We start from the raw sequence: 25,356 nt of genomic DNA, 5'->3' as shown, positions 1-25,356 counted from the left end.
TAAAGATGAATTAAGAGCGTTCAAGCAAGATTTTGGCATGCAAATCCTGTCCCCCTCGCAGGACACAGCCTCTGCTCTCCTCCTTTGAAAGCACTCAGGGAACGCTACTGCATTCAATTCAGCGTCCCTTCTCCATTAACAGTAACTCAACACCAGCAGACCCTACAGACCTGGGTGATGCATTTTCCCTGCTGCGCAGAAATTACATTATTTAGCAGGCACGCTGGCCACAAACTGCGTCATTTTGTTGGCTCCTGGCCATAGTGATGGTGGCCCACTAGATGGACAGCAGAGAGAGCTCAGGAGCTCACTGTACCCATTTGCTCCCACAGTTGTAGCAGTCTTCAGCAATGTATGGTGAGGAACAGCCTCCTTGGTGCTCATCCTTGCAATTCCCAGTCCAACAGCCCAGTTGCATGTCTACCAGCCTCCCACAAAGTGAATCACAGTACAGAAAACACCACAGCCCTCGGGGTCTGTTTTCTGTATGGTATCCAGCACACGTTAACACGGGTTGCCTGGTGCATCCGCACCCTATGGTAACCGCTCACAACAGCTCGTGCCACACAACACCCGGAAAGCCTAGAAAAAAAAGAGGTGCTACAAGATGGAGGGTTTTTACTCCACTCACAAGTAAGTCAATTCACTGTTGGAGAGATACAGCCTCTGAGGAAGAACACAAGGGAGAGAAGTGATGAGCAGGCAGCAGGAGATGGAGACAGAAAGCCTCCTCTGTGTTTATTAAAATAGCGTCTGCCAGTCACCTCCTCAGCAGTGGTGGCATTTATGCTGTAAAGCAGTGCCTTCAGGCAGAAGCCAGTACTTCTGGAGTAACATCAGCACCCCTTTGAGATGCATAGAGTGCAAATGCCTTGTCCCCACAGGAGGCCGCCAGCAGACATTTGCCAGTTGCCTCCTCAGCTGCAAGTCTTCCACTTCCAAACTGCCCCAACTGCGGAGCTCCTCAGCCTCTGCACCCCCACAGCTCTGCAGGCTGTGACACGAAAGGTTGCAGTTTTGCACTGTCTGAAACACCCAGGTGCAGGGAGGAAGGAAACAGGGGAAGGGGCAGCTGGAGATGCAGGATGCTGAGCAAACCCTGTCAGCTACACATGTGGCCAGCACAAACATGAAAACCAGCTGGGGAGGCCATGCCCCACAGCAGCTGCCAGCACTGCCCTCCCATTGTCCCAGTAATACATGTTACAGTGGGCTGGATCCTTCAACAGGGAAGCCACAAGGTCTCCCACACAACTTCTTCAACAACAGGTTTCAGGCTACTAAACACCCGACCTGCAACAGACTCCTACTCATCGCTTGAGCCAGACTCCTCAAAGTGGAGGTTGATCCCTGCACGTTAACATTTACCGCTTCTCCATTTGCATGCTCCCTCCTTCCTCATAAAACCAAACACATGTAGGCTGTTTCATGGTCTGTCTCACCCAAATTGTCCCACTCACCACAGAAATGCATCCACGTGGGGGCAGAGCCCAGCAGCAGTTTAATGGTGTGTCGTAGTACCAAACACCATTTCATTAGGGCAGAAGAAGGAGGAACATTAAATATGATCTCACATCAGACATGAAAATGCTTCTGCAGTCATAAAAAAAAAAAATAAAGCCCAGAACAGAACATAAACCCATGGTGGTTTATTGTTTTGTTTTGGAGGGTTTTTTTGGTTTTGTTTTGTTTTGTTTTGGTTGGTTTGTTTGTTTTTTTGCTTGTTTGTTTTTTTAATCTTTAGGTAACCAGGCAAATCAAAAGACTAGTGCAACACTGGATATTCACACCAGCACAGTAAGCAAGTCAGTTTTTGCCATTCACCTCCCCTTGATGCACTAGAAGATGCTCCCATATGTTCCCAAGCCAGGGGTTTCCTGCTGTATCCCATGCTCTTGCCCTGCAGCATTGCATAGGATGCTCACAGCCCTACTTCATGCAGCTGAGGAAAGATAGGGTAAAAAAACCAAATGAGCAGCTAACGGCAAAGGGCTCAGAATGCCCTTGCACACGCACTGATGGCAATAGTGCTGCTGGGCAGACACTGTTACACCGTTTCCCTCACAAAAGGCATCAGTAAGGGACCCAGGGAAGACAGCTTTCCAGTAGCTGTAAGGGACAGCTGGTGTGTCAGGGGTTGAGGATGGTGGGAAACAGTGGGGACTTCCAGCCCACATGCAGCCCAATCCTAAGGCGTTAGCACTCTCATAGGTGTGAGAGCGCTCTGGGAAGGACTTGCCTCAGGAGGTCACCAAAACCAGCCAGGTCTGTAAACGGCTTTCCCAGGGCACCATGACAAGAACAAACTCCGGGTTCATCTGGCTGGAGGCACACATGCCACTTTCCTTCCTCCAACACCCTCCTGCCTAAAGCTGTTGGCTGCCAAGCCCAAATGAGGCAGGAAAATGAGGTGGTTTGTTTTGGTGAAAAGGAGAAAAAAAGGAATAACCTGCTTCAATTGTTTGGAGAGAATTAAGGTTAGTCTCAGAGAGGAAACATCAGGGCACAGCATCAGACCTGCCTAGGGAAAAGCAAGTCTCTGCTCACTTGAGGGATGGTATTTCGTTCAAAGAGCAAAGAGCAGTTACATATAGAGCACAGAACTGAGTTTTAAGACAGAAATGGATGCAGTATAAGGAGCAAGTTTCATCCTGTAGCGTGAGAATTGTCTTGGTTTTCCTTGGATCGCATCTCTCAAACTTTTTCTTTTCTTCTCTCTATCCCCTAGTCCCCTCCAGAACTAAATCATGCCTCTTCTGCAGATACAAGGCTGGCAAGGAAGCAGAAAGCATCTGAGCTGGGAGCCTGAAAGCTTCAGCTGCCTGCAACATGCAGTGGCCAGAGAGGCAGCGCTGAATCCACTGCAGCTATCTGGTCTAGAGCACATCTGCCTGGCAAAGCTGCTCCCCCCTTGGTCCCCTCTGCTTCTCCCACAAGCTCACAGGGAAAGAATGGAAGAGTTCCCATCACCACCCCTTCCTGGCCTGTGGAAAGCCAGTGGTCCAGCCACAGACCACTGCACAAATGACCACAACGCTGATCATCCCCACACTGACTCCAACTTACTGCTACACTTAATGGGAATCTGTGGCCCAAGGCCCAAAATGTAAACCTCTGGAGAGCTGCCAGGGTCAGCAGCGAGGACCGCTGGAGTGAGCCAGTTCCTCCGGTGTCATGGCACCAGCCCCAGATGAGGAGATGCAGCCCCTGGAGCCCACCCGTGCAGAGAGGCTCGTGCAGCGTGAGATTCAGAGCTAGAAGAGGCTTTGTGTCAACAAGTGCCCTCCTTTCCTGTGTCACACCAAGCCCCCAGCAATGTGGACAGGCAAGCACGTAAGCAGGCAGATACACCATACAAGACATGAAAAGGAACACAAGAATACGCATCTGCAGAGATGGTGGAGGGATGTTTTCCATAGTCCTGAACCAGACAGAGCCTGATACGCTTTCTAGGAGAAACAGGATGAATCAGTCTTGCACAACAGCAGGGACACCACGAGGCTGTTATTCTGGGGACCTGTCACAGACTCTGCTGTGCATCCCAGGGACACACTAGGTTTCTATAGATACTCGTATACTTTCTCAGTAGCCATTGCCAAGCCATACTCCACAATACATGCTGCAAAACTTCAAACGTTAATTGGAGGAAACAGCTTGCCTCAGTCCTTGTGATAACGCATGAATACTACACATCCTTCCCTATCCTCCCTTCCCTCAGCAGGGGAGAGTCACTCACAGCATTTTCTCCCTACAATCAAGGCAAAGCAGCCCCCGACAGCCTTCCTGTGTGATCCTACCCAGGTAATCTCCTCCTGCCAGGTTGCTGCTTGGTGCTGTGCACAGCATCCCCCTCGGGAGCAAGCACACAACCCCGATACCAGCTCAGCTCCAGCTCCCCAGCACAGCAGCTTGCTTTCTGTGCTGCAGGAACCAACACTGCAGAGGACAGGCAAAATATTAAAGACAATAGAAACAGTTTGGTTCCCTCCTACGGCCTATGCCACAGCCCAGGAGGGAGACAGCGGAATGAAAGGGCAAAACATCCAAAGCAAGGCCAAGGATTTGCAGCTTGACAACTCTGTTTCGTGATTCATTCTCCCTTTTGCTAAAGCCCTGGGAACTGGTCACGACGAGGGCAGGGATGGGACCAATTAGCTGGCCTTAAAGGCTTAAAATCCCGCACCTGACGGGAGCCAGTCACTTGTGCATGTCAAGCAAGTGGCACCTTGGATTCTAATTATCCTCATCTAACCTGCATTGCTCTGAAAGCCTGGCACAGTGCTTGCTCTGCCTGTTGTCCAGAAAGCCACGTCATGGGAAGGTGGCCAGCAGCCCTCCTGCAGCAGCCTTGCCAGCGGGGCAGAGAAGCCTACCCTCCGCCAGCCCGCCCTCCGCTGACTGAAACAGCAGCAACAGCACACGCCACAGCCTCGACACTGTTAAATACTCTCCTAAATATTACAAAACGCTGCTGTCGTCGTCCCCAGTCATTCTACCCTCATGCCACCGACTGCAGGGACCTCTGCTTGACTGCTTTAAAAATATCATAAACTTTCTCACTCTTTCTCAAAGCTGGAGTAACTGCTCTCCCCGGGACCAAGGCTGGTTCCCTGAAAGTTATGGCCAAGTCAAAAATAAACTTGTCGTTTAAAAACTGCACAGACGTAAGATTTAAGATGCTTATTTATTTCTGCCTTCCTACCCCCTCCCCGCCATAAGTGTTTCTGTGGCCATCACTAAATTAAAGCAAGTATAACAAGGCTGAGGGGAATGCCAGCCAATTTTTAAAGCTAAAAACAGCATAAGGAGAATAAAGCCATCCTATTACTCCCTGCTACTCTTAGCCTTTGCTTTTATACAAAGGAAGTTTTTCCTCTCTTCTCTTCTTTACTAAAAGGATTTTTCCACCTTAGGCTCTCATATTTGGGCAAGTAATGGAAAACAGGCAGCATGGTTATTGTGGAAGCCCAAAACAGACTGAAGGATCAGCACCTTGGTCAGCTGAAGTTTAGAGATCTTCTCCAGCTCTTACATATTTTAAGATGACCTATTTCAAGACACAACACTGACTTTTCTGGTCTTCTCAGAGGCTGAGTGCATGCTCCTATGCACACACAAGGGCTTTCCAAATCACCTCCCCATCTCTCCAACCATGACTTTTCAACTGCCTTGTTACCCAGATCGACGGGCTAAAACCCCAAATTGGAGGTCTCAAGACTGGCACGGGGACCAGCAGAGAGCAGCTGGCATCAGACCTGCTAGTGATCCAACAAACACTGGAAAGCCATAAGCCTTGCCAATCTTGTCAGATTTTTTGCTATTATTGAGATTTCTGGCAGCTCCTGATAGCTGCAGGGACTGGATTTAAGGGGTGCTGAGACTGTCTCCTCATCTGGATTACTTCTGAAGCAGTAATGAACTGGCAGCCAACTAGGAGGAGTGAGAAGAGGAACTCTATGTCTTTACAGCTGCCTTAGCACAGCTTTGGGTGGAAGCTTGTTGTCATCAGGCAACTTCTGACAGACCCCACGAAAGCACTGGGATCCAGCAACTCCTGTAGCAGGCTCTTAATTCAAGCAGCAGCACCCCACTGGCCCTTTCCAGCAGGAACAATCAGGGTCAAAGACACTGTGAACCCGCTTGGTCTAGGCTGAAGTCCACTGGTGGACAGAGCCATCCAGCCACCCTCAAAGGAAACCAGTTCCTCAGCCAGTACTGGCAGCACTCAGAGCAAAGGCTCAGACAGGAAACAGAGACCACCTTTGCCCCCTCTCCCCATCTCTTTAAAAGGCTGCAGGGAGGGCAGCTTTCCCCTCCCCGGGGCAGCTTTAACGTGACAGGGCTGTGCCTCCTCCCTGCCAAGAGGATGCCACAGGCCACCACGCTCCCCTCGGCACACGAGCCTGCTGCAGCGCCCACATAACCCCAAAGAGACAGATGGAGGGGTGCCCAGCTCAGAGTTTAATCCAGCATTTTTTTGAGCTGGTTACCTGGCTCAAGCTTGATTCCCATTTGAGAAGCGCCACCCCGCAAACCCCCACAATGGGGCTGAGCCCCCCCCCCTGTATACTGTGCAAATTGGAATACAAATCAGAGGAAAAAGCTTTCCTCTGTTTGAACAAATTGCTATAGATTCACCCCTGTCTCAGGTCAGAGCCCCCGATGGGAAATATTTTCACTGGCTGACTGCTAATAGACTCTGAAGCAGCCACTGGATCAATACCTGAATAAGAAAATTAGCCAAAGCACACAATCTGATTTTGCCTTGTTTTGAATTACAGCAGGTTTGTGTTTATTTCACTCCCTTTTCCCTCCTTCCCTCTCTAGCACGCCTCCCCTGTCCTTGCTCCCTGGTTACCTATCTATCAAATCTAGTCAGATTTGTGGGAATATAATAAAGTACGTGCAGGAAGATGTAATGCCTTTTGAAAAATGTTTACATGCATTAATATTTCCTAGTGAAACTGCAGCACTGCCACTCCCTCCGAGGAGACTCTTTGGGAGCAACAGCAAGATTTTCACACACATCCCTTAAAAAAAGCCATAGGCAAACAATACAAAAAATCTGCAAAGCAGGAGTGGGGACTGCACACTCTCTCTCAGAAGACCCAAGAGGTCATCAGCAAGGTTTCAAAACTGCAAACTAAAAAAAAATTATAATAAGAATAAAGCAGCTCAGTCCCTTCATTCAACATTGGTAGCAATGGACATGTGTAACTACACCTGGGCTAGATTTCAGATGCACAGAGGGCAAGACAGACAATAGAAGTCATCCCCGTTCTTTGAAAGACTTCACCAGCATGGGAACAAGCAAAGCTGCTGCCTTTCCCAGCAATTCAGTGCTGTGTTTCTGGCAGCGGAACACACGGACCCTTCCCAGCTTCCCAGCCTCTTCTTGTTAGTTTAAAGCCTATTTCATTTTAATCTGCAAATGGCCCTACAAGACGGGGAGAGACAGAGAAAAAGAACACGGATACTAAGCACATGAAAAAGAAAAAGCTACCAAACCAACTGTTCAGTCAGATAGGGCAAGTTGCCCAGATAAAATTCAGTGGGAGTAAAATAATTCCTTCTACTTCCTACCCCAGCATCCCACTCTCCATGCCACCTACGATGGTGTCAAATGAAGAGAGAAAGCGAGACTCAATCTTCAGCCTTCCTGCTCCAGCGCGTCACGCTGTGAAGCACAGCCACCAGCCGGGCGCCTATGGAGAACTCGCAGTGTAAAGAAACCCCTGAGCATTCAACGTGAGACGAGGTCCCCCTGTCACATTAGCACACCGCAAGCGGCTTCAAACTAAACAGGCTGAGAGGGACCTGACATCCCCTTTACAAAGCTTCCCTGAGAAACTGCACATCTTTCTTCCTGCCCTGTCATTTACTGCAGCACGCAGAGGAGATGACCCTCTTCTCGTCACACGGTACACAGCGCAGGGCATCTGCTGGACGAATCAAGCAAACTGACCGGGTATCCTGAGACAGATTCTGCAAAATGTGTTTGCGTAATAAATAAATAAATAAATATATATATATATATATAATATATGCACATACATACATACATGGATACACACACACAGATTTTATTGTGGTCAATGGGGTTCTTACCCTTTTTTACCATCTCTAATCCCATATTAGTTTAATCTTTATGTTACACTCACAGAAGAATACCAAGTATAACTATTACCAGAGATTATGCTGTGTGTAATGGGAAAAGTACAAACGTCTACCAGTGCATCTTCAGTTTCTCTGCTGGTCCGTGGCAGGCTACGCTGTGAGTATGCTATTTACAGCATGTTAATCAAAGAACTTTAAAGAGGAAGATAGGCCATAAAGCAATCCTTTCCATAAATACTATGTATTTATTACATAGACAAGGACTATCTCATTGAAAGAAACCAGGAAAGACATTTCCTTCAGAAAGCAGCACGCACATACTGGATCAGGTCTAGTGGAGGACCACCAAAGCGTTCAGGCAGGTGAAGCATATGGTGTATGAAGAAAATCTGAGAAAAGTTTAGGTGGGTTTGTTTGTTTGTTGGTTTTGTTTGTTTTTTCCCCAAGCCTTAAAAAAAAGACAAGGGAGATCTTATTGCTATTACCTAAGTGGAATGAGGGGGAGATGGACACAGAGTCAGACTCTCCTCAGTGGTGCATGGTGAAAAGAAGAAGGGCAAAAGCCACAGGATGAAACACAGGAAATTCCCATTGGCCATAAAGAGAAAAATTCTTTCACCATGAAGGTGGTCAAACACCAGCAGAGGGGCCCAGAGAGCTTATGGACCCCCCCATCCTTCGAGATGCTCGAAATTCGACTAGATGAGGTCCCTAACACCCTGCCTTAACTTCAAAGTCAGCTCTAACATCAAACTAGCCTTGCTTTGAGGAGAGGGCTGGACCAGGTGACTTACACAGGTCCCTTCCAACCTCAGTTATTCCATGAAGTAACCACGGCAAGAGACTGCCAGATTGGCACCACCTAAACGAGAGGGTTTGCTCCATGCTTTCGTCCCCTCCAGTGGGGAAGAGAGGCCGTACCATCTTAAAAACACACACACCCTTGGACTTCAGCTAACAGTTTCAACTTGGAGATGTAAAAGCACGGTAAAATACCAAAACTACCAAGAAGGACTGCCATGGACATTAGACTTATTAATAACGTATTTGTCTTTTGCTCGTGTGGGGTTTTTTTTTTTTGTTTGTTTGGTTTGGTTTGGTTGTTTTTTAAGATTTGTTCCATTACTGCAGATGTTGACAGACATGAACAAGGAGTTTTATGGTTTAGGGTCTCTAAACCAGGCTGCAGTCCAGGCAGTAGGAATTTCTGTCAGTCCTTTCATGGAGATTCAGACTGAATTCTCAATTACAATTACTCTGGTGCAGGTTTAAATCTCTGCGCCCTACCATCTCCCAGAAAAAAAGGTGAAAGGAATGCAAAGATGCCACAGATTAGATGCAAGCTCAGTCCCAATGAAGAAGAACTGTAGGGTTTCTTATTCCTTTAAAAACAAACATGGATTTCCCCCTCCCTTCTGTATACAGTGTTGATTTTCACCATTATGAAGTTACTGCACTGTTCCCCCCCTTGAGGGCCATAAAACCCAGGAAGAGCTTCTGGGAAGGTGGCCACAGAGCTCCCAAAACAACACAAAATGTCACAGCTTTCCCCAGGCAGGGATTCCAGGGGAATCTAGCAGATGATCGGAGAGACAAAAGCAGTTTTCCCCAAACGGATGAACGACGCCTTTGCAGCAAGGCCTACAACCCTACCACTCACCTAAGGCACCTCATTGCTGCTGTCTGCAGGCACGCCTGCTCCTGGGGGAGAACCACCACCAGCAGGACAGGTAGCCTGGCCCAAATGACCCCCACCCCACCACGAAGGGCAGTGCTCCAGGAGACACATCAACTCCAGAGGCACTCAACCATGGATGTACTTAGAGCCAGCACTTTTACCCCGAGGGTGATGAGAAGATGCACAAGTAATCTAGGAATGTATCTGCCCAAGAAGGAGGCAATAAATTAAAAATAAGAAATAAATAAAGACAAAGAGAGCAATAATGCCTGTGCTAGGAATATCATGGACTGAATTCACGTGTGTAAATCTACACATTTAGTTGGCCAAAAAAGAGGATGAGGCTGGTAAGATGTCTCTAAATAGGAAGAAAAGCAGAGCGAGGAGCCCTGGGAATCTGAAAAGCTACCTGACAGAAAAAACAAAGCAGTTGAAAGCAAGTTTGCTCTCTCACTCTTGTTCTAAAATGGAAGGAGTGATGACAGCTCACACCAGCAGAGTAAACGCAAGAGCAGAGATTGTTAGCGTGGCCACAGAAGCAGCCCTGGAAGACTGCAGCCCTGCCTCAGTTCACATCTGGTCTCAAACCAAGAGACCCAGGAGCTGACCCTTCAGCCCAAACTCCCAGCTCCCTGATGACCACCAGGCTAGGTTCTCATCTAGTATGAATAATTAGAAAAATATTAACAGGAATGAAAGGAGAGAGACGGACACAGCAGAAGAGTCCATCTGCTCTGGAGTAGTTAGCAGGGCAACCGAAACACATTATGCCTGGGTCCCTCTCAGAAACAAACATTATCTCGCTACATTTGACAGAAAGAGCCTAGATCCACAGCAGATTTGGAGGCCTGCATGCACCCACACAGCTTCCACAGCATACAAGGTATTTGGAAAACGAAGACCAAAGAAGCAGAGGCAGGGTGAGGACCTACAGCACTGCTCAGACCCTCACACCTCCCCCACAGAGAGCACATAAGCCACCGCAAACTAGCCATAAACCCAGGATGCGGAGAAGGACAGAAAGTCATCACACAAGGCATGACCTGAGGGACAGTCCCTTGCTTGCAGCTCCTCCTGCCCTCAGCTGCCATGTGCCACCAGTCTATATCCAGCTCATTAAAAGTCAACAATTCAGTCTAAAATCAGGAGAGTCAAGTTGCAAAAATCAGCCCTCCCAAATGGAGACCAGTTACAAGCACAGCTAGTCCAGCCACACGCATGAACACCATGAGGTAGACCGATACTCCAGTAACGGAGAGGGACACAGGTAAAGCGCTTCACTGCACCGCGCTCTCCAGTCACCGTTCCCTCGGCAGGTACTGAAGATACTCTGTTCTTCTCCGGAAGTGTTCAAAAGCTTTGTGGAGGAGGGTCAGGAAGGTACCCCTCACCAGCACTGTGCCTGCTACTTAATCTTACATGTACAAAAAGATCAAACCAAGCTTCCAGCTGCTGTTTGCCTTCAGTGCTATAACTCAGTATAAAGGTATCGCTGGCAGCATTTCAATGTCACTTGGTTTTCCCTCGCTGCCTGCTTCAGCGGTAGGAATTGCCGTTGTATCTGGATATTTGCATGCGGGGAAGCAGGGGAAAAGGGCTTTCTTCAGTTGCAGACCTCTTGCAGGATTTTGTTTGCATACTCATTTAATGTGCAAAAGCATACAGTCAGACTTTCTTTGCAAAGCCCTTTCTCGCAGAGCCAATATGTGTATTTAAACTAAGTGATAATGTATCCCTTTAATACAGCTGTTATTGTTCAAACAAATATTATTTTAAGCCGATTGAATTCAGCAAGGATTCTGAAGGCAAAACAACAGGAACCAGGAGAAGAGAGAAGGCAGAGGGGAAGACAGTGGGGACAATGGAACAAAGACTCCCCACCACCAGGCCCTTATCTCCAAAGCCGAGTGAGATCCTGAACACTAGCTCTATTTATGTCCTTTCCTTCTGGCTGTACTTTCTAAGGCCACCAGAAAAGTTAGGGAAAAAAATGTAAGGTGACAAAGGCAAGGAGAAAAGATTTCAACCAGTTTAATGCAATTAGGCAAGGGAAAGGAAAAATTCCTCTTATCCCAACACAACAATCCTGCAGGAAAGCAAAGGATGGGGGGGAAAAAAAAGAAACTCAAACAACTCTTGCCAGTGACCTCCAATTCACTTGAAGACAGCAAGTCACAAGAGCGACAGGCCTGCAGTTTCTAGGAAAGGATACTCAAGTAATATCTAATACCAGAGAAATCAGACAAAAACTTTTGGGGTAGGAAGGATTGTTTTTCTCCCCATTAGTCCAGACTACTCCAACAAAAGAATGACTTGCTGAGAGTTGAGCTATAGTATAGTAAGTATATAAGTATAGTAAGAATTATCCCATTCTGGAATAATCACAAGCATAATCCAAGTCCTCCAGAGTACTGGGTTTTGAAACCAAAGTGCCCAGACACTTTTCAAGCCCCAAGAAATGAGGAATCCCCCTAAAGAAACCACCATCTCAGAGAACGGATCCAGAAAGCCCTGATTGCAGAGCTTGGCCTCTCTGGACGCATGCTACCTCTCTAGCCCAAGTCCTGAGTGTTGTCCCTTTGTACAACATCCTATAGCTTTATGAAGCAGATTCACACTCAAGGATTTTCTGGGCTTTGATGACAGATCTGCTGTCGGGTTCTCCAACAGCAGCTCGCCAAGGGCATCTCAGGGGCTGCCCAAGAGAGTGGCAGCAGCTCAGTGACCACAGCAACCAGCCATCAATGAAAAAATGCTCACTAATGCATCGATGCGGAAACTGCCACAAAACTAAAAAAGTCTCAAGTCAAAATTTAATGGTCAAAGGGGAAAAAAACCGAACAAACAACAAATGCCCATGAAAACCTGTAAACTACAAAGACAAGACACCACACAAAAAAGGAGGTTACCTATCTATCCCTTCCCTTCACATCCAGATGGAAACACCTCCTTGATATCATGAGCTTCATTTTCAACATGTCTGAGCCAAACAAATAGCACCACCTTCCATTTGCACAAGCAGAAGGCCAGGATAAACTAACAGATCTGGCCTTTTTTTTGGTGTTTTCTTTTAGGGCTTTTTTTTTTTTTTAAACATACTTGGCTTACACTGAAGTCTTTTTAAAAAAAAAGTCATAAAGAAACACTGACAGCAATAGGATCCAAGCCATTACATGCAGCATTTCAGGCCAGCATTTCTACCAGAGCAACAGCTCATCTGGATTTAACTCCTTTGCCTTGGAATTAAAATGCTATATACACGAGTAGCACAGTCGAGCCAAAAATTGTAGCCAGAAAAGCAAATCCTCTAAGATTTCCCCCCTACCCTGCTTCTACCTTCTTTTTTCACAGAGCATCTGAAAAAAACACCACAATTCCTCCCAGTCAGACAGCAGCAGAGGCTGGAGTCAGTGTGGCCAGTGCCAGTGGATGACGGGCACAAGGGCTGCCCACTCACACTCCCGTAAGCTGCATCCCGTCCTTCTGGGCGAACGAATAACAGTCGTCTGTGTCAGCAAGGCGAGCAGGTGTGAGAAAGCACATGCAAGAAATAAGAGCTGGTATCAAACACAATGCAATCAGCCAAATATGCCTCAAAAACTGAATTACAATAACTTTAACTGGATATGACAAAAAGGGAGAAATAAAATATAGGAAAAATCAGAAGAGTTCATTCAGCAAATGAGCCTGTTAATGACAGGCTGTCACCCATCCTACACCACCATGGGATTTGGGCTCCAGCATCTGTGTTACCCCACAGATAACGGCAATACTCACAGAGTATCCAGGACTTTTTAAAAAAGTGTACAGGAGTACATATGCAAAAGCTCTATTAAATCCTCCTGTTTCTTGCAACGGTGGTGCTAAAGCTAGCCCCCCTTTACGTGACCCTGGAATCACAGCTATGGCCCTCTACGAGATGCACAATCCTGCTCAGGCAAGGCTTCTGCCCGGCAGGGACGGCAGCTCTCACTCGCTCTTACAATCCCTCATTTTCAACAGCAACAATGTCACAGGTATTATCATGAGGCCAATGAAAGAGAGAAATATTCCCACTCCTAGAATTTACACAGCACCAACAGCATCCATTTCTTTCCTCTCTTTTTTTTTTTTTAAATCTAGCAATAGCTAGACACATTTCTTTCACATTTCCCTATCTACTTCACCAAGCATATCACAGATCCTAGTACTTTTTAGCACCTTCCCTTGCTTCCTCCTGTGAAGCTTTTATTTCGGCCTAACAAGCAAAGAGCCTATACAGTGGGTTCCTTCCCCCACCCTCCTCACTTACTACTTCCTCTACTAGACTTGCTTTGAGACAATTCTTAAATTAAAATCCATTTATGAAGAATTAGCTCTGCTGGAGCTTTCCTGCATGCTGGAAAGAAAGTTTGCCACGCCGTGACGCAGGGCTCGCTCCCCATTTTTCTTCACTGCTCTTTTAAGTATGTGTACCGAATGCCCTGCTGACCCATCTGAAGCTGAGCGATAAGCAGCTGATCTACTGTGTTTTACCAAACGCCTCCTATCTGAAACCATCTACTTAAGCAAGCCATATGCTGCAAACATACTTTGAAATGTCTCCATAATAATCTGAGAAGCAGAACTGTTTGTCAAATAGCACACGCACTACTGCTGGCCACTTGGAATAACCATCAGCCACACGTAGGTACATATGCTCATTGTGATCTGCAAAAATCAGCATGGCATCTTTGCCAAGGCTTAGCAAACGCCAGAGCGGTTTCTAGTTTCAATAACTACCATTCACTTTGCCTAATTTCCCCTTTTACATGGAGTTTCAAGCCTGATTACCAGCCACGAATATGTAACACGCTGCTCCTTTCAATTTGCTGTGGTGATATTCATGCCTTTCACCCAACATCCTGACATGAAAGATTTATGGTATTAATCATGCACATCATAGTAAACAGTCATTCTCTACTGTCGATTGCATTTTTCTGCTAGAATAAGGATGAAAGTCTTGAGCTGCTTATCATTTGACCATCCAGAAAACAAACTATTATTGTGCTATTTTAACCAAAGCTGGAGCTTAGTTTCTATGGGTAACGTCTTCAGATGCAGCTACATGGTTCAGGAGCTCGACTATCCCATTTTGAAAAACAATTCAGAAACTTAATCGCAGCTAAATGCAGGCCTTGTCTACGCAATGCATTACCCAGGAACAACTCTTCAAAATTAAAGATTAATTCTAGACCTGCTGTCTAAAGGCTCCCTTTCACAACAGTGAGCTGCGTTAAGCCGGCTCACGTTCCCGCATTGCAAGGTATGCTTGCTCAAAAGATGCCACAGAGTAAGAACAACCCTGGCATTTGTCTCGCTAGAGTTCACAGCTACTGGATTGTGGTGGCTAAGCTGCTGCCACCCTCCAGCTTCAGACTGCACCCCACAATGAGCCAGCTAGCTGGATTTATGGGATCACCACCTGGCTGCAGAGCCAGGAGTTGAGTGTATTTGTTTGTGCCGCCAGAACAGCTTGTGTAAAGCCAGCTCCAGAGCACACCCACAAGTTACAGCCCTACTTTTGCATAGGCATAGTGTACATCCACCTTAAGGTGATTTGTTTGCAAAAACATCCCCCCAATCCTGCCGTCTCACAGCACTGGAAAGCCCCTGTGTTCTTATTCAGTTTCCAAGTATCCCTCATTTGCAGAGGTACAGGGAATAGCAAGGCGCCGTCTTTCACCACACCTGAAAATGGGGTCTTCCCAACCTGCACCTGACACCGCTGCCCACTTCTGAATCCCAACTTCCAGAGGTAAGGTCTTCTTATTCAGCAATTATTTGACCAGTCAAGATAATCCCCTTCTCAAACACACACTTGTGAATTTTAATTGTTCTAAATATAAAACAAAAATCTCTCTTAAAAAAAAATCACTGACATTAAATCCTATCTGCCTTCATTAGCATTTGGGGAACAAACACCAGAGAATTCTTCTTCCTATCTTCATACTTGTAAGAAAAATAGGAATACAGCTTAGCACATACTTAAAATAACAAAACATCTTGGAATATTCAGACTTTCCTTTCACTTCTTTAAAAGCTGTGCTATGCTCTGGCATCCAGCCTTATTTTAGAGCCACAGCTCCACCCTTGTTATCACAGTTTATCTTTTGTCCCGCTGTCCCTCATCATGCACCTACAACATGGTCCTCTGCTTTTCTCTGTCCATCCCAAATCTCAGACTTTTTGTCCTTCCCCGGGTACCAGCAGTAGTCATTTAATCTCCTCCATTCACAACAGCAGCTTATCACAGTGAGCAACACTGCTTCTTTGATCAAGTGCAAAATAATTTAAATTGTCGCAGAACAAGTCAACAGATTCCAGAACTAATCCTGTCCTGCACCTCCCTCAGAGCAGTTTTTCAAGCCACCTGCAGATTCACCCAGAAAAGCCATGTATGTACCCATGTTTGAAAGATTCCTCTTTCTCCCATCATGTTGTGCAGCAAGGCTCAACTTCTGGAAGATCTCCAAAAGGCGTCCTAAAATAAATCCTAACCTGTGAACAAAGATGAGCTAAATTAGTACTGAAAGATAAACATGTTTTTGTTTTCTTAATAGAAAAGCTCGATTCTGAGATAACTGGATCAGAGCCTGTTTTAAATGGCTTATTCCTTCTTATCGAGGATGTATTTACCTTGGATCTATCAGCAACAGGGATTGCACTTAATACCAGCTGCACTTTTCCAGAGAGAGAAAGATGGTTAAAACTTTGCTGGTGTTCGATTCTCCATTCTGCCACGGGCAAATCACTTAATCTCCATCTCATTTCCCCACGTGCAGAACGGAATAACTGTAGGCAACAGAGGCATTGCAAAGGTGGAAGTTCATAGATGTTACAGTGAGGGGAAAAGACATAAACCCACAAGAAATCCTACTTGCGCACTCTGAGAGGGATTTTCAGGGTCTAACAACTGCGGTGGAAATGCCCCAGACCAGTTCAGTCTTCTTAACACCCCAGATAGTCTCACTTGACTGGCATAGGAGTTCAGTCTCCCATCCCTGGCTGGCTCTCGCGGCTCAGGTTACTTTTATGAGCCTCAATTTCTCACATTTCTGCTACTTCGAGGGATGCTCCCAGACAGAATAATCAGTTTATTAAACTGAGCGAGAGACAGTTGTTCTTCATGCTAATTCTACAAATGCCTATTTTCACTGTGCAAGGCACAGAACAAGCACCAGAAGGTGAAATGGCATTTGTAAGCAAAAGCCATTTTGCCACGTTTCTCAAGCTTCTGCCTGAGCTGCATCTTTGTTTTATCTTTTCATTCCATCACAAAGACACACAAGAGATGCACAAGATTCCCATCCACATTTATCTTACAACAATTTATGCCAATTAGCAAAGGACCATTTCCTTCCGAAACAGGAGCAGCAATGTCAAGCAGCTACTCTCATATTAAATGTCCACCTGCAGACATCCTAAAACCTTTCTCACAGCTTGACTTCAGCTTTCAATGTTACGTCAATTCTTTAGCCGACATTTGCTAACTCTTCTTCAGAAACTGCCCTTCTTACTGCACCTTTGCCTATTGCTATCCTCACCCTGCCATCATTTCCACTTGCATGAACCCAGCAAAACTATTTGCACGCCGTTCGTCCTACACTACCGCTCACAGCGGAGAAAAACCACAAGCCAGAACACCACAGCCAGATGGATTTTAAGTTACACCAGTGGTATCTCCCCTACGACAGCTAAAGCAAAGGGACAGCAGCCAACACCGCATCCACGAACGATTTGCAGCACGAGTGAAAGGAGCTATAGGAAAGCAAAAGGCTGGCCTCATGGATCAAAGCGGCTTGAGATCCTTGCTCGCCACCTTGCTGCACCCTCTCTCCCTGGAGGTCTGCAGCCCAGCACAGAGCCGTGACCTGCTCATGGAGGGATGCTGGTGACTCTGAATCACCAGGCCACGCCAGCACCACGGCTGTCCCCAGCGGGCTGTCCTGCCTTATTTGCAACCACTGAAACATGCAATGGCGTCTACGCTGCTGTTCATTGCTAGCATGATACTACGAACATGGAGTGCTTTACAGAAGCATACGAAGGGAGTATCCTTCTCAGGGGAGTTTAAACACTGCTAGACCATAAGGCTCTCCATACATTTTTGGGAATACAGTCATACAAGCATAAGCTGGAGTAATCATATTGCCTAGTCTAGAAGAACAAGTAGAAAAATTAAAGAAATAATGTTTTATATTCAGCTGTCTCTCTCTTTCTAGTTCCCTGGTTAACTTCAGGCACCTCCCTTCGCCAGCCATGGACCAGAGTATTTGGGCATTAAAACTTAAGGTATTAGCAGCCAGAAGCTGCCCTGGGACACAGCACAGCCAACACACTGGTGCAGAGCTCCATGCAGGCAGCCAGGATGCTCAGGAGACAATGTTGCACTAAGCTAGGGACCCCAAGTCATGTTTTCCCAAGAGCCAGAGCACCAGCATCACGCCAGTTCCTCTGCTGTGGCACCCTCCTCAGCTCTGCTGCCTCCAGGAGCGAAGGAGACACATCGCAGGACTGATGCCCTCACCTGATCCCATTAGAGGCCCCGACAGCCCGCCAACACTTTGCTCTCTTCTTGTCTCCTCCTGCCAAAGCAAGGCCATGCATGAGAGTCCCTCTTCCCTCCTACCTGTCCAGATTCCTTTAACCCTACCTTCTTTGCTTTTTCCTCTAAACTGAAAACAAGCAAAAACCACAAATGAAGAATAACCAAAAGAAAACCAAAACCAGCCAAACCACAGCCCACCCCAAACCACAACCACACAGATATGTGAATAAAAAGGAAATTGAGATTATGGTTGAAAAGCTAACTAAGGATTTAAGCTAACTCAGCACTCATGTCATTATGTGATCTGTCACGACAAAGGGACAGGGCGCTCCTGGAAGGAAAGGACAGCACTTCCCCCCGCCCCCGCCAACCGCCCCAGGGTATTACAAAGGAGGGGGAGGGAGGGGGGCAAAAAAAGGATCATGAACTGCTGGGGTACAATGTGAGTCAAAGCCTTCGCTCCTGACACCAGGCATGAAAAACACTCTGCCTCCCAACAAGTCCTGTCCCAGCTAAGCTAACCTGTTGGTTACAGCCCTTCTCCGACTTAATTTTTTTTGAGCCGAGGTCAGCTGGTGCCCGGGATTTCCCTTTACTGACTCCACTTCCCAAGTTCTTTCCTAGCTCTGTAACACAGTGCTTTTGATCATCAGCTCCCTGATTACATATTTAATTTCTTCTTCTGAACACTAAGCAAGTGCTTGGCTATAAAAAACCAAACCTCTGTTGCTTCTTCAACCCCTTCTCCCGAATAAAGATCAGATCAAAGCTTTTTTTCTTTTCAAAGCAAGTGTTTTGGATCCTAACAGAGTAGAGATCTCACCAGTTAAACAAAGCACAGAGACACGAGACACGCACACTCTCCTCTCCCAACTCCTCACATCTCTCTGGTGGATCCTGGTGGCCCTGCCAGCGCTGCGTTCTGCTGCACAGTGTGGGTGCCACATCCCTCCCCTTGCTCCACAAGCCGGGGGGACACTGGCACGTTTTCCCCTTCTCAGTTTACACCTGTGCAACACCAGCGGCTGACGACTGGCAAAAGATGGCTGGTGATGTGTTCCCTTGACTGCTTGAGAGCAGAAACGGTCTCAAAGTTTCCTTAATAGTTTCAGTGTACGTAACACATGGGCTACCAGGTATAGCCTAAAGAAACCCTCATTGTATTACCAGATGCAGGTGCCCACAGCATTCCTGAGAAGCATCTCTTGTCTGGAAAAAGTCCATCACAAGCTGAATGCTCATCTTCCCCACAGCAAAATGCCGGGGACACAACACAGCAACACCTCTGCACAAAAAAATACCAACATCCCACCTACCCTGATGAGACCTTCACCAGCGAACAGTTTCTCCAGAGCTTCACAGGCAAAACTGTGGATTTACCTTATTCTGGCTAAAGAAATCTTTTGCAGGTAGGGGTCAGGACATTTTCACAGACAGAGTAAGGAACACCCTCCACCCAAGCAGTCTTTCACTAGTGGAAATGCATCTCTCTCTATTGCTTTTGCCAGCACATGGACATTGGGCAGAATGCAATTTTTCCCCAGCCCTCAACTCTGCCCTCCTCATAACAAGTCACCATACCACGCAGGCAAGACTCTTGGGCATAGACTGCGCTTAATGAACCAAGAGAGTACAGGACACGTGGAGGGATGGATTAGAAGCCTGAAACTGCACTATTCAAGAAAGCAGAATAGCAGTGACTCTAGTCAAAACACAGGCAAAAAAAGCAGGGCTTCTGGTTGATGGGAAGTGCCACAAGATCTCAAGAGTTTCCAGCACAGAAGTCCTTAAAAATGACAACAGCAGTCCCAGCAGCACAGCATCCCTCACTGCCACTGCTGAATTGCTCTCTGACTACTGAACCTCCAAGGCCATCTTCTGCCACATCTTCCACTTACCAGGAGCCACTTATTAGATCTCCCTCCCCTTTCAGATGTGAACTCATCTGAAAGACATACATATATTTCAAAAAAAATCCAGTGCAAACCTGACACGGTGATAATTTTAAAAGCTATGCTGCTCATGTCAAATTATTCAACATCTGTCTTCATGTTCCCACAAAAATTAGCATAGGATGGTGGTTTCTGATGACACCTATAGTGAAATATTTTGACTTCCACCAGCAAGTTGCAAACAACCTGTCAAGAGGATAATGTCAGTTTTCTAGTACTGCATATTAAAGCCCATTGAGGGCTTATCTGGTGTGTGAAGCTACTGACCTGACCTAAAAACAGAGGCTCTGGTGTCACAGGAGGGTGAATGTGACACACTACAGGTGGAAACCAGCAAGGCATGCTGAAGCACAGGGCTGGACAGCTTTAATACCTAGACTTTAAAGAGCTGCTAAGGAACCACGCAAGTCTTGGATGGACCCCGTCCTTAGGTGAGACTGTTTCTATAGCCCTCCAGTTACAACACTCACTCCTGTAATCAAAAGGCTACAGCCTTTTGGATTTAAGGGCTGGACTATGGATTTAAGGGCTGGACAACGAGGAGAAATGGCTGTGCACAAAGGATGTATATACACACATATAAAAATATATATATATATACATATATAGTGCTCATACATTGCCTTTTCCAAACAGAACCGGCTGAGAAGTGGCTCACAGGAGCCAGCTCCACCGCTACTTTAGCCAGCAATCTCCTCACTCGTTTCTGAGGGCACAGGGTGCACTGGGATAACAGCAAGACAGCTGAACAGCTCCTCATCTGGACTCCTGTTCCCCCTGGCAAAACAGCTATAAAGGCAGGGGAGAGGGACTGATCCAGGTACCGGGCTCAAGGTTAGGTTAGAATGTGTCTGTGCCCCCAGAAACGGGCAGCGGAAGATAGGTGTGCACACAGGTTGCAAGAGGGTGTGAGGCATCCTGCACTGAACACTCCAAGAAAAAGAGGCTTTTACTTTACAGGTACAGGGAGCAGGAAACAAATCATGTCGTGCATACATGAAATGAAAAAGTGCAGATGCTTATGACCTAAGCTCAGGATATGTTTTACCATGACACTCCTCCATCGCAGATGCAAGAAAACATTCTTCCACGAGATTTTTTTGGCTGCCCATAGTGGCATCCCATAGGTGATTCAGTGTGATGGTATCTCTTTAATGAAAGAGCTTTACTGGGTCATTTATTCCCCACCTCAGAGGCCAGGGCAAGACTACCCCATGCTGCCAGCGCTTCACTCCCATCAGTTTCAAGCACCTGAAGTGATGCAGCCCACCCCGTCCTTCTGACCATGGGTACCAGGCAGGTTTCCCTGCTGCCCAGCCTGAACCTTCCTCTTATTTCCTTTCCACCCCTCATTGCACACACAGTGATGACCGTTCCTAAAATGCCTTTTCTGCAGGTGAATTATGAGAGGCAGGCAACAAAACATCCCGCTCACTTACTTAGCCTGAAAGGCTGCTGCTCATCAGTTGGACTGTGGAAGCTGCAGGACAACGCAGAAACGTTAATTACGTACTGCACGAGGAGTAAGCGGAGCAGCAGCCCCGTGCAGGCTCTGAACCAGAGCTACGCAAGCCCTGAAGTCTGCAAGGCTGACTAGGAAAAGCAAGAGCCGTACTCTTCCCTTTGGAAACACTCCCTGTTCTCCCCTATCAGTCTAATTTACAGCTTTTAAGTGTCGATAACTCCAAGCCTGGAAGGGCAAGTCCCCTTTCTCCTTACCTCTTCCTCCCTCCCCCCAAATTCTGACATTTCCTAGAGATCTATTACCTCTTGCTCCTCATCTTGACCAGCAGCATCAGTGCACTAGGATTGAAAGGCGCATTCAGTTTGGGAAACGTGGTACCACAAAAGGCTAATAAAAGTTGCCTCTTGGCAGTCTGCTGAATCGCCTTCCGTATCAGGCCAGCCTTGTCTTACCGCCACAAATGAGGCCTAAAGGATGGGATCAGCTAACGAGATGAGGGTTTCCGACACGCTTCAGTCATTACAACAAATGCCAATTTATATAACAAGCCTCTTCAGGTAGCAGGCTAAAAGCACCTTGACTCCTAATTAAATTGTACCTCCATTGCAAATGCTCCTTTCCCAGAAACCTCCTTACACACATTTTATTTATACCATTCATCTCAATAAACCTCTCCAACAACTCCGCTCTCCTAGACAGAGGTCTTTTGTGCGCATCCATGTGGGGGTATTATTTAAAGGGTACATCACATGGATACTTTATCTAGCTTAATCTGATTTAATCTCAGCAGATTTACTAAAGTGAAATATATTTATAGACCCATACAGATGCCTCTCCCCATCTCCATCGCCATAAATAAATATTCAAAAGCAGAAAAACAGATCTGAAACACGACACTTGAGTTCCCATAATTTCTACATCAAGCACCACATGAGACCGGCATTCACAACATAGAATACTCAAGTACAGCTCAAAGCTGTGGCGAGAGACTAACATTTAGGACAAACTGAAGTGGAAGGGGACAGTAGGACCAGTTTCTAATCCTGCTCTATTTATCCTTGCAAACATAACGGTATCAATCCAGCTCTGCTTGAGCCACCAATAACTGCAATTTCATATCCAAACAAACAGTGCTGGCTGCAGAAGGCATGAAATCAGTGCAGGGTAGGGACTGAAGGCAGGATTGGGAAAGACAATATGAAAACTATTAGTCACCGCAGAAGTTTGCGGTGTGCTGATTCCACGAGACACTGCTCTGGGCTGCGCTCAGGCGGCTGCGTATTAAGGCTCCCGACGGTCTCAACAGAGAGTTTGAAGAGGTAAGGGAGGGGAGGGGAGGGAAGAGGCTGGATTTCTCCTTTGTGTAGTTAAGTGAGAGAACAGACAGAAGTAATGTACCATTTTGGCTTAAAAGGATGCCTTCATCTCAGTGCATGTCTATATCTGTGCTTGCTTTTGTACACAGCTTCTCCCATCGCTCTCCGAGAGAAAAAGACAAAACAATCAGTAAGTTATTCTGAAGATCTAATTTAGCAACAACTCCATCAAATGCAAGTTCACTGAAGTGGATGAAAAAATACAACAGGCAACCTTATAAAGCACATTCAAGCAAAGCCGGTTTTAAGCTCTGTCTCTCTTGCGACGATCCTGAGCAGAGAGGCTATTCTACAGCAAGCAACAGCAGCAAGCACGCTAAAACAAAATAATAAAAGTTCAGCTAGAGGCAGATTGCCTGTTTTAAAGGATTAAATAACCTGCCCTGACCAGGTTTCTGTAGCACAAACTCATTCTACTACTCGTCTTTCCAGCCTTCGGAGGGTCCTACAATTTTCCTCAGGACATGCAGACTGGGAGAAAACACATATACTGGGAGGAATAAAAGGAAAAAAGAAAGGAAACTAAACACCCTCTATTTAACATGGTTATTTTACAAAACGGACCCAAACTCAAAATTAACATCCCAGCCCTCAAGGAGAAAGGGGGAATTGTTTCCATTAAAGAAATACATCATTAAAAAGTGACCTACAAAGACTTACCCATAGTCAGGGAGACTGAACTGATCTTTGCCAGAGCTCACACAAGGGACTGGCTGCGTGCTGTTAAAAAAAGGGGGAGCGGGGGGGCTGGGCTCTCTCACTGGGGTCTCTCTTCAGAGCTCAGAGAGCCTGGCTTGTCAGAGGCAGAGGCATGCCTTCCAGAAGGACTTTACAGCAACGCACAACTGAGTTGTAAGCCAAGATAAAGCCGGCTTGTTATGAGAGGCAAGTCTTGTGGGTTCCTTTTATTTATTTTTTCCCAGTGTATTGGAAATGCAGATCTTGTAAAGCAAGAATTAAGAGAGAGCTGGGAGAGGGAAAAGAGGAGGGGGAGGGCTGCACGGCTGGCTAAAGTAAATCTCGGCTGTTCTCTCAACCGAGGGCTGGTGCTCAGGGACGTGGGAAGAGGGTGCCACCTCCGGCCTCTGCCCCCTGCCCTCGGAAGCCGAAGGGCTGCGGGAGCCGGACCTCTGAGGGGGACACCCCAGCTTGCCACTTGTCACCCTGCCTGCGAACGAGGAGGGGAAGTAAGCACCGTAACTGCGAAAATAATAATAAAAAAAAAAAAAAAGAGAGAAAAAAAATATGAAGCAACTCGACATCAGCTCTGCCACAGACCACCACCGCACGATCTTCGGAGGAAAATCAGCAGCAAAGTTCAACAGGGTGCAGAAGCAGCCTCACCCCTCGCCCCTCCGGGAGGGAAGGGAGGGCGCCCAGCGGGGCTCGCCGGGCGTTGCGCGGGGAGAGCCCCCGGCAGCAGGGCAGACCCCTGGCAGCGGCGCTCCCCACCTTCCCCTTCGCCCCCCAGTGCTGGTGCTCCTGCAAGGGCAGCAAACCCGCAAAGGCAGCGCGGGGAGGGGGATCCTTCTGCACCCCCGCCCTGCCCCGAAGAACCGGCACCTCGCAGACGCTCCCACAGCCGCGCCGCCGCCTTTCGCAGGCCGGCATCGCCGCGGCGTCCCCACATGAGGCGTGAGGCGGGGGGGGAGAAGAGGGGAGGCCGGGCCGGGGGCGGGGGCCAGGGCCGCTCCCCCCGGCAGCACTCGGTCCCCTCGGCGCCAGCGGCCTCTCGGTGCGGCCCCGGCGGGGTGGCCAAGCGCAGGCGGGCAGGGGTTGCAGGGCCAGCGGCTACAGGAGCTGGAAGCCCCATTGTGCAGAAACCTCCCTGCTCGGGCTGTGACAAGCGTCGCCGGCATCGTTTACTTTCTCCTGCAGGTGCTTTTTTAACTTTGATCCCATTGCTGCCGTCCGCGCCCTCGCCTCCCCCTTCCCTCCCTCCCAAAAAGCGACCGCGACAACGGCTCTTACCGTAAACCCCTTGTCCCCTGCTGTACACCGGCACCAGAGACAGGAATAAAAAACAGATCATCTCCATCTTCAAGGCAGAGCCTTCATCGCCGGGGAAGAAAAGCAGCCAAAACAGCCCAGGCGGCATCCGGCGGGGGAGCGAGGAGCGGGCGAAAACCTCCCGAATCGCCGCCCCATGCGCCCCGCGCCGGGCACCGGAACCCCTGGGGCGGAGGAAGGGACCCCCCCCCCACCTCTCCACAAGCGGAGCCGCCTGGGGATAAAATTTAAAAAGAAAAAAAAAAAAGGAGGAAAAAAACCCAAAACCAACCCAGGAGGGAGAAAGCGAGGGAAGGAGGCGGGGAGGGCAGGAAAGCGGAGCGCCGCTTCCAGCTTCCTCTCGCCGGGTCGCTGGGGAATCTCCCGGGGTGCGGGCAAGGATGATCTCCCGGGGTGCGGAGCAAGGCCAGCCCCGGGGCACCGGGCAGGGGCAGAGCCCGGGCCAGCCCAGCGCTGCCCCCCGACCCCCGCGGGGAAGGGGGTTTCTTTGTTCGGCGGGAGCTGCCCCAAGTCCGGCGGCGCCCCAAGTGCTGCCAACTTGGGAGAGTCCTCGCCCTTCCCTCCTCCCGACGAGGCTCTGGCCGCAGCCCCAGCAGCGAACGGGCTTGGGGGGGGCAGGCGAAGGAGGTGGAGAAAAAGGGGGGGAAGCGAGGGTGGGGGGTAGGAGCCAGCTGCTGGAAGGCGGAGGA

General features: G+C 47.9%; 1 protein-coding gene across 2 annotated transcripts in view; it reads right to left on the bottom strand.

Moving 5' to 3' along the window:
• The window catches only part of MDGA1 (MAM domain containing glycosylphosphatidylinositol anchor 1), a 141,969-nt gene extending 117,079 nt beyond the window's left edge, over positions 1 to 24,890 (bottom strand). For both annotated transcript variants that reach the window (XM_086744311.1, XM_086744312.1), the window contains exon 1: positions 24,629 to 24,890. In XM_086744311.1, the coding sequence (XP_086600437.1) occupies positions 24,629 to 24,755 (127 nt within the window). In that variant the 5' untranslated portion in view covers positions 24,756 to 24,890. The remainder of the gene's footprint in view (positions 1 to 24,628) is intronic.
• Between the last annotated feature and the right edge of the window lie 466 nt (positions 24,891 to 25,356).

The sequence above is a fragment of the Chlamydotis macqueenii genome, chromosome 3 (genome assembly GCF_036417535.1).
Source record: "Chlamydotis macqueenii isolate bChlMac1 chromosome 3, bChlMac1.mat, whole genome shotgun sequence".
NCBI lineage: Eukaryota > Metazoa > Chordata > Aves > Otidiformes > Otididae > Chlamydotis > Chlamydotis macqueenii.
This window is presented reverse-complemented; position numbering and strand designations above follow the sequence as displayed.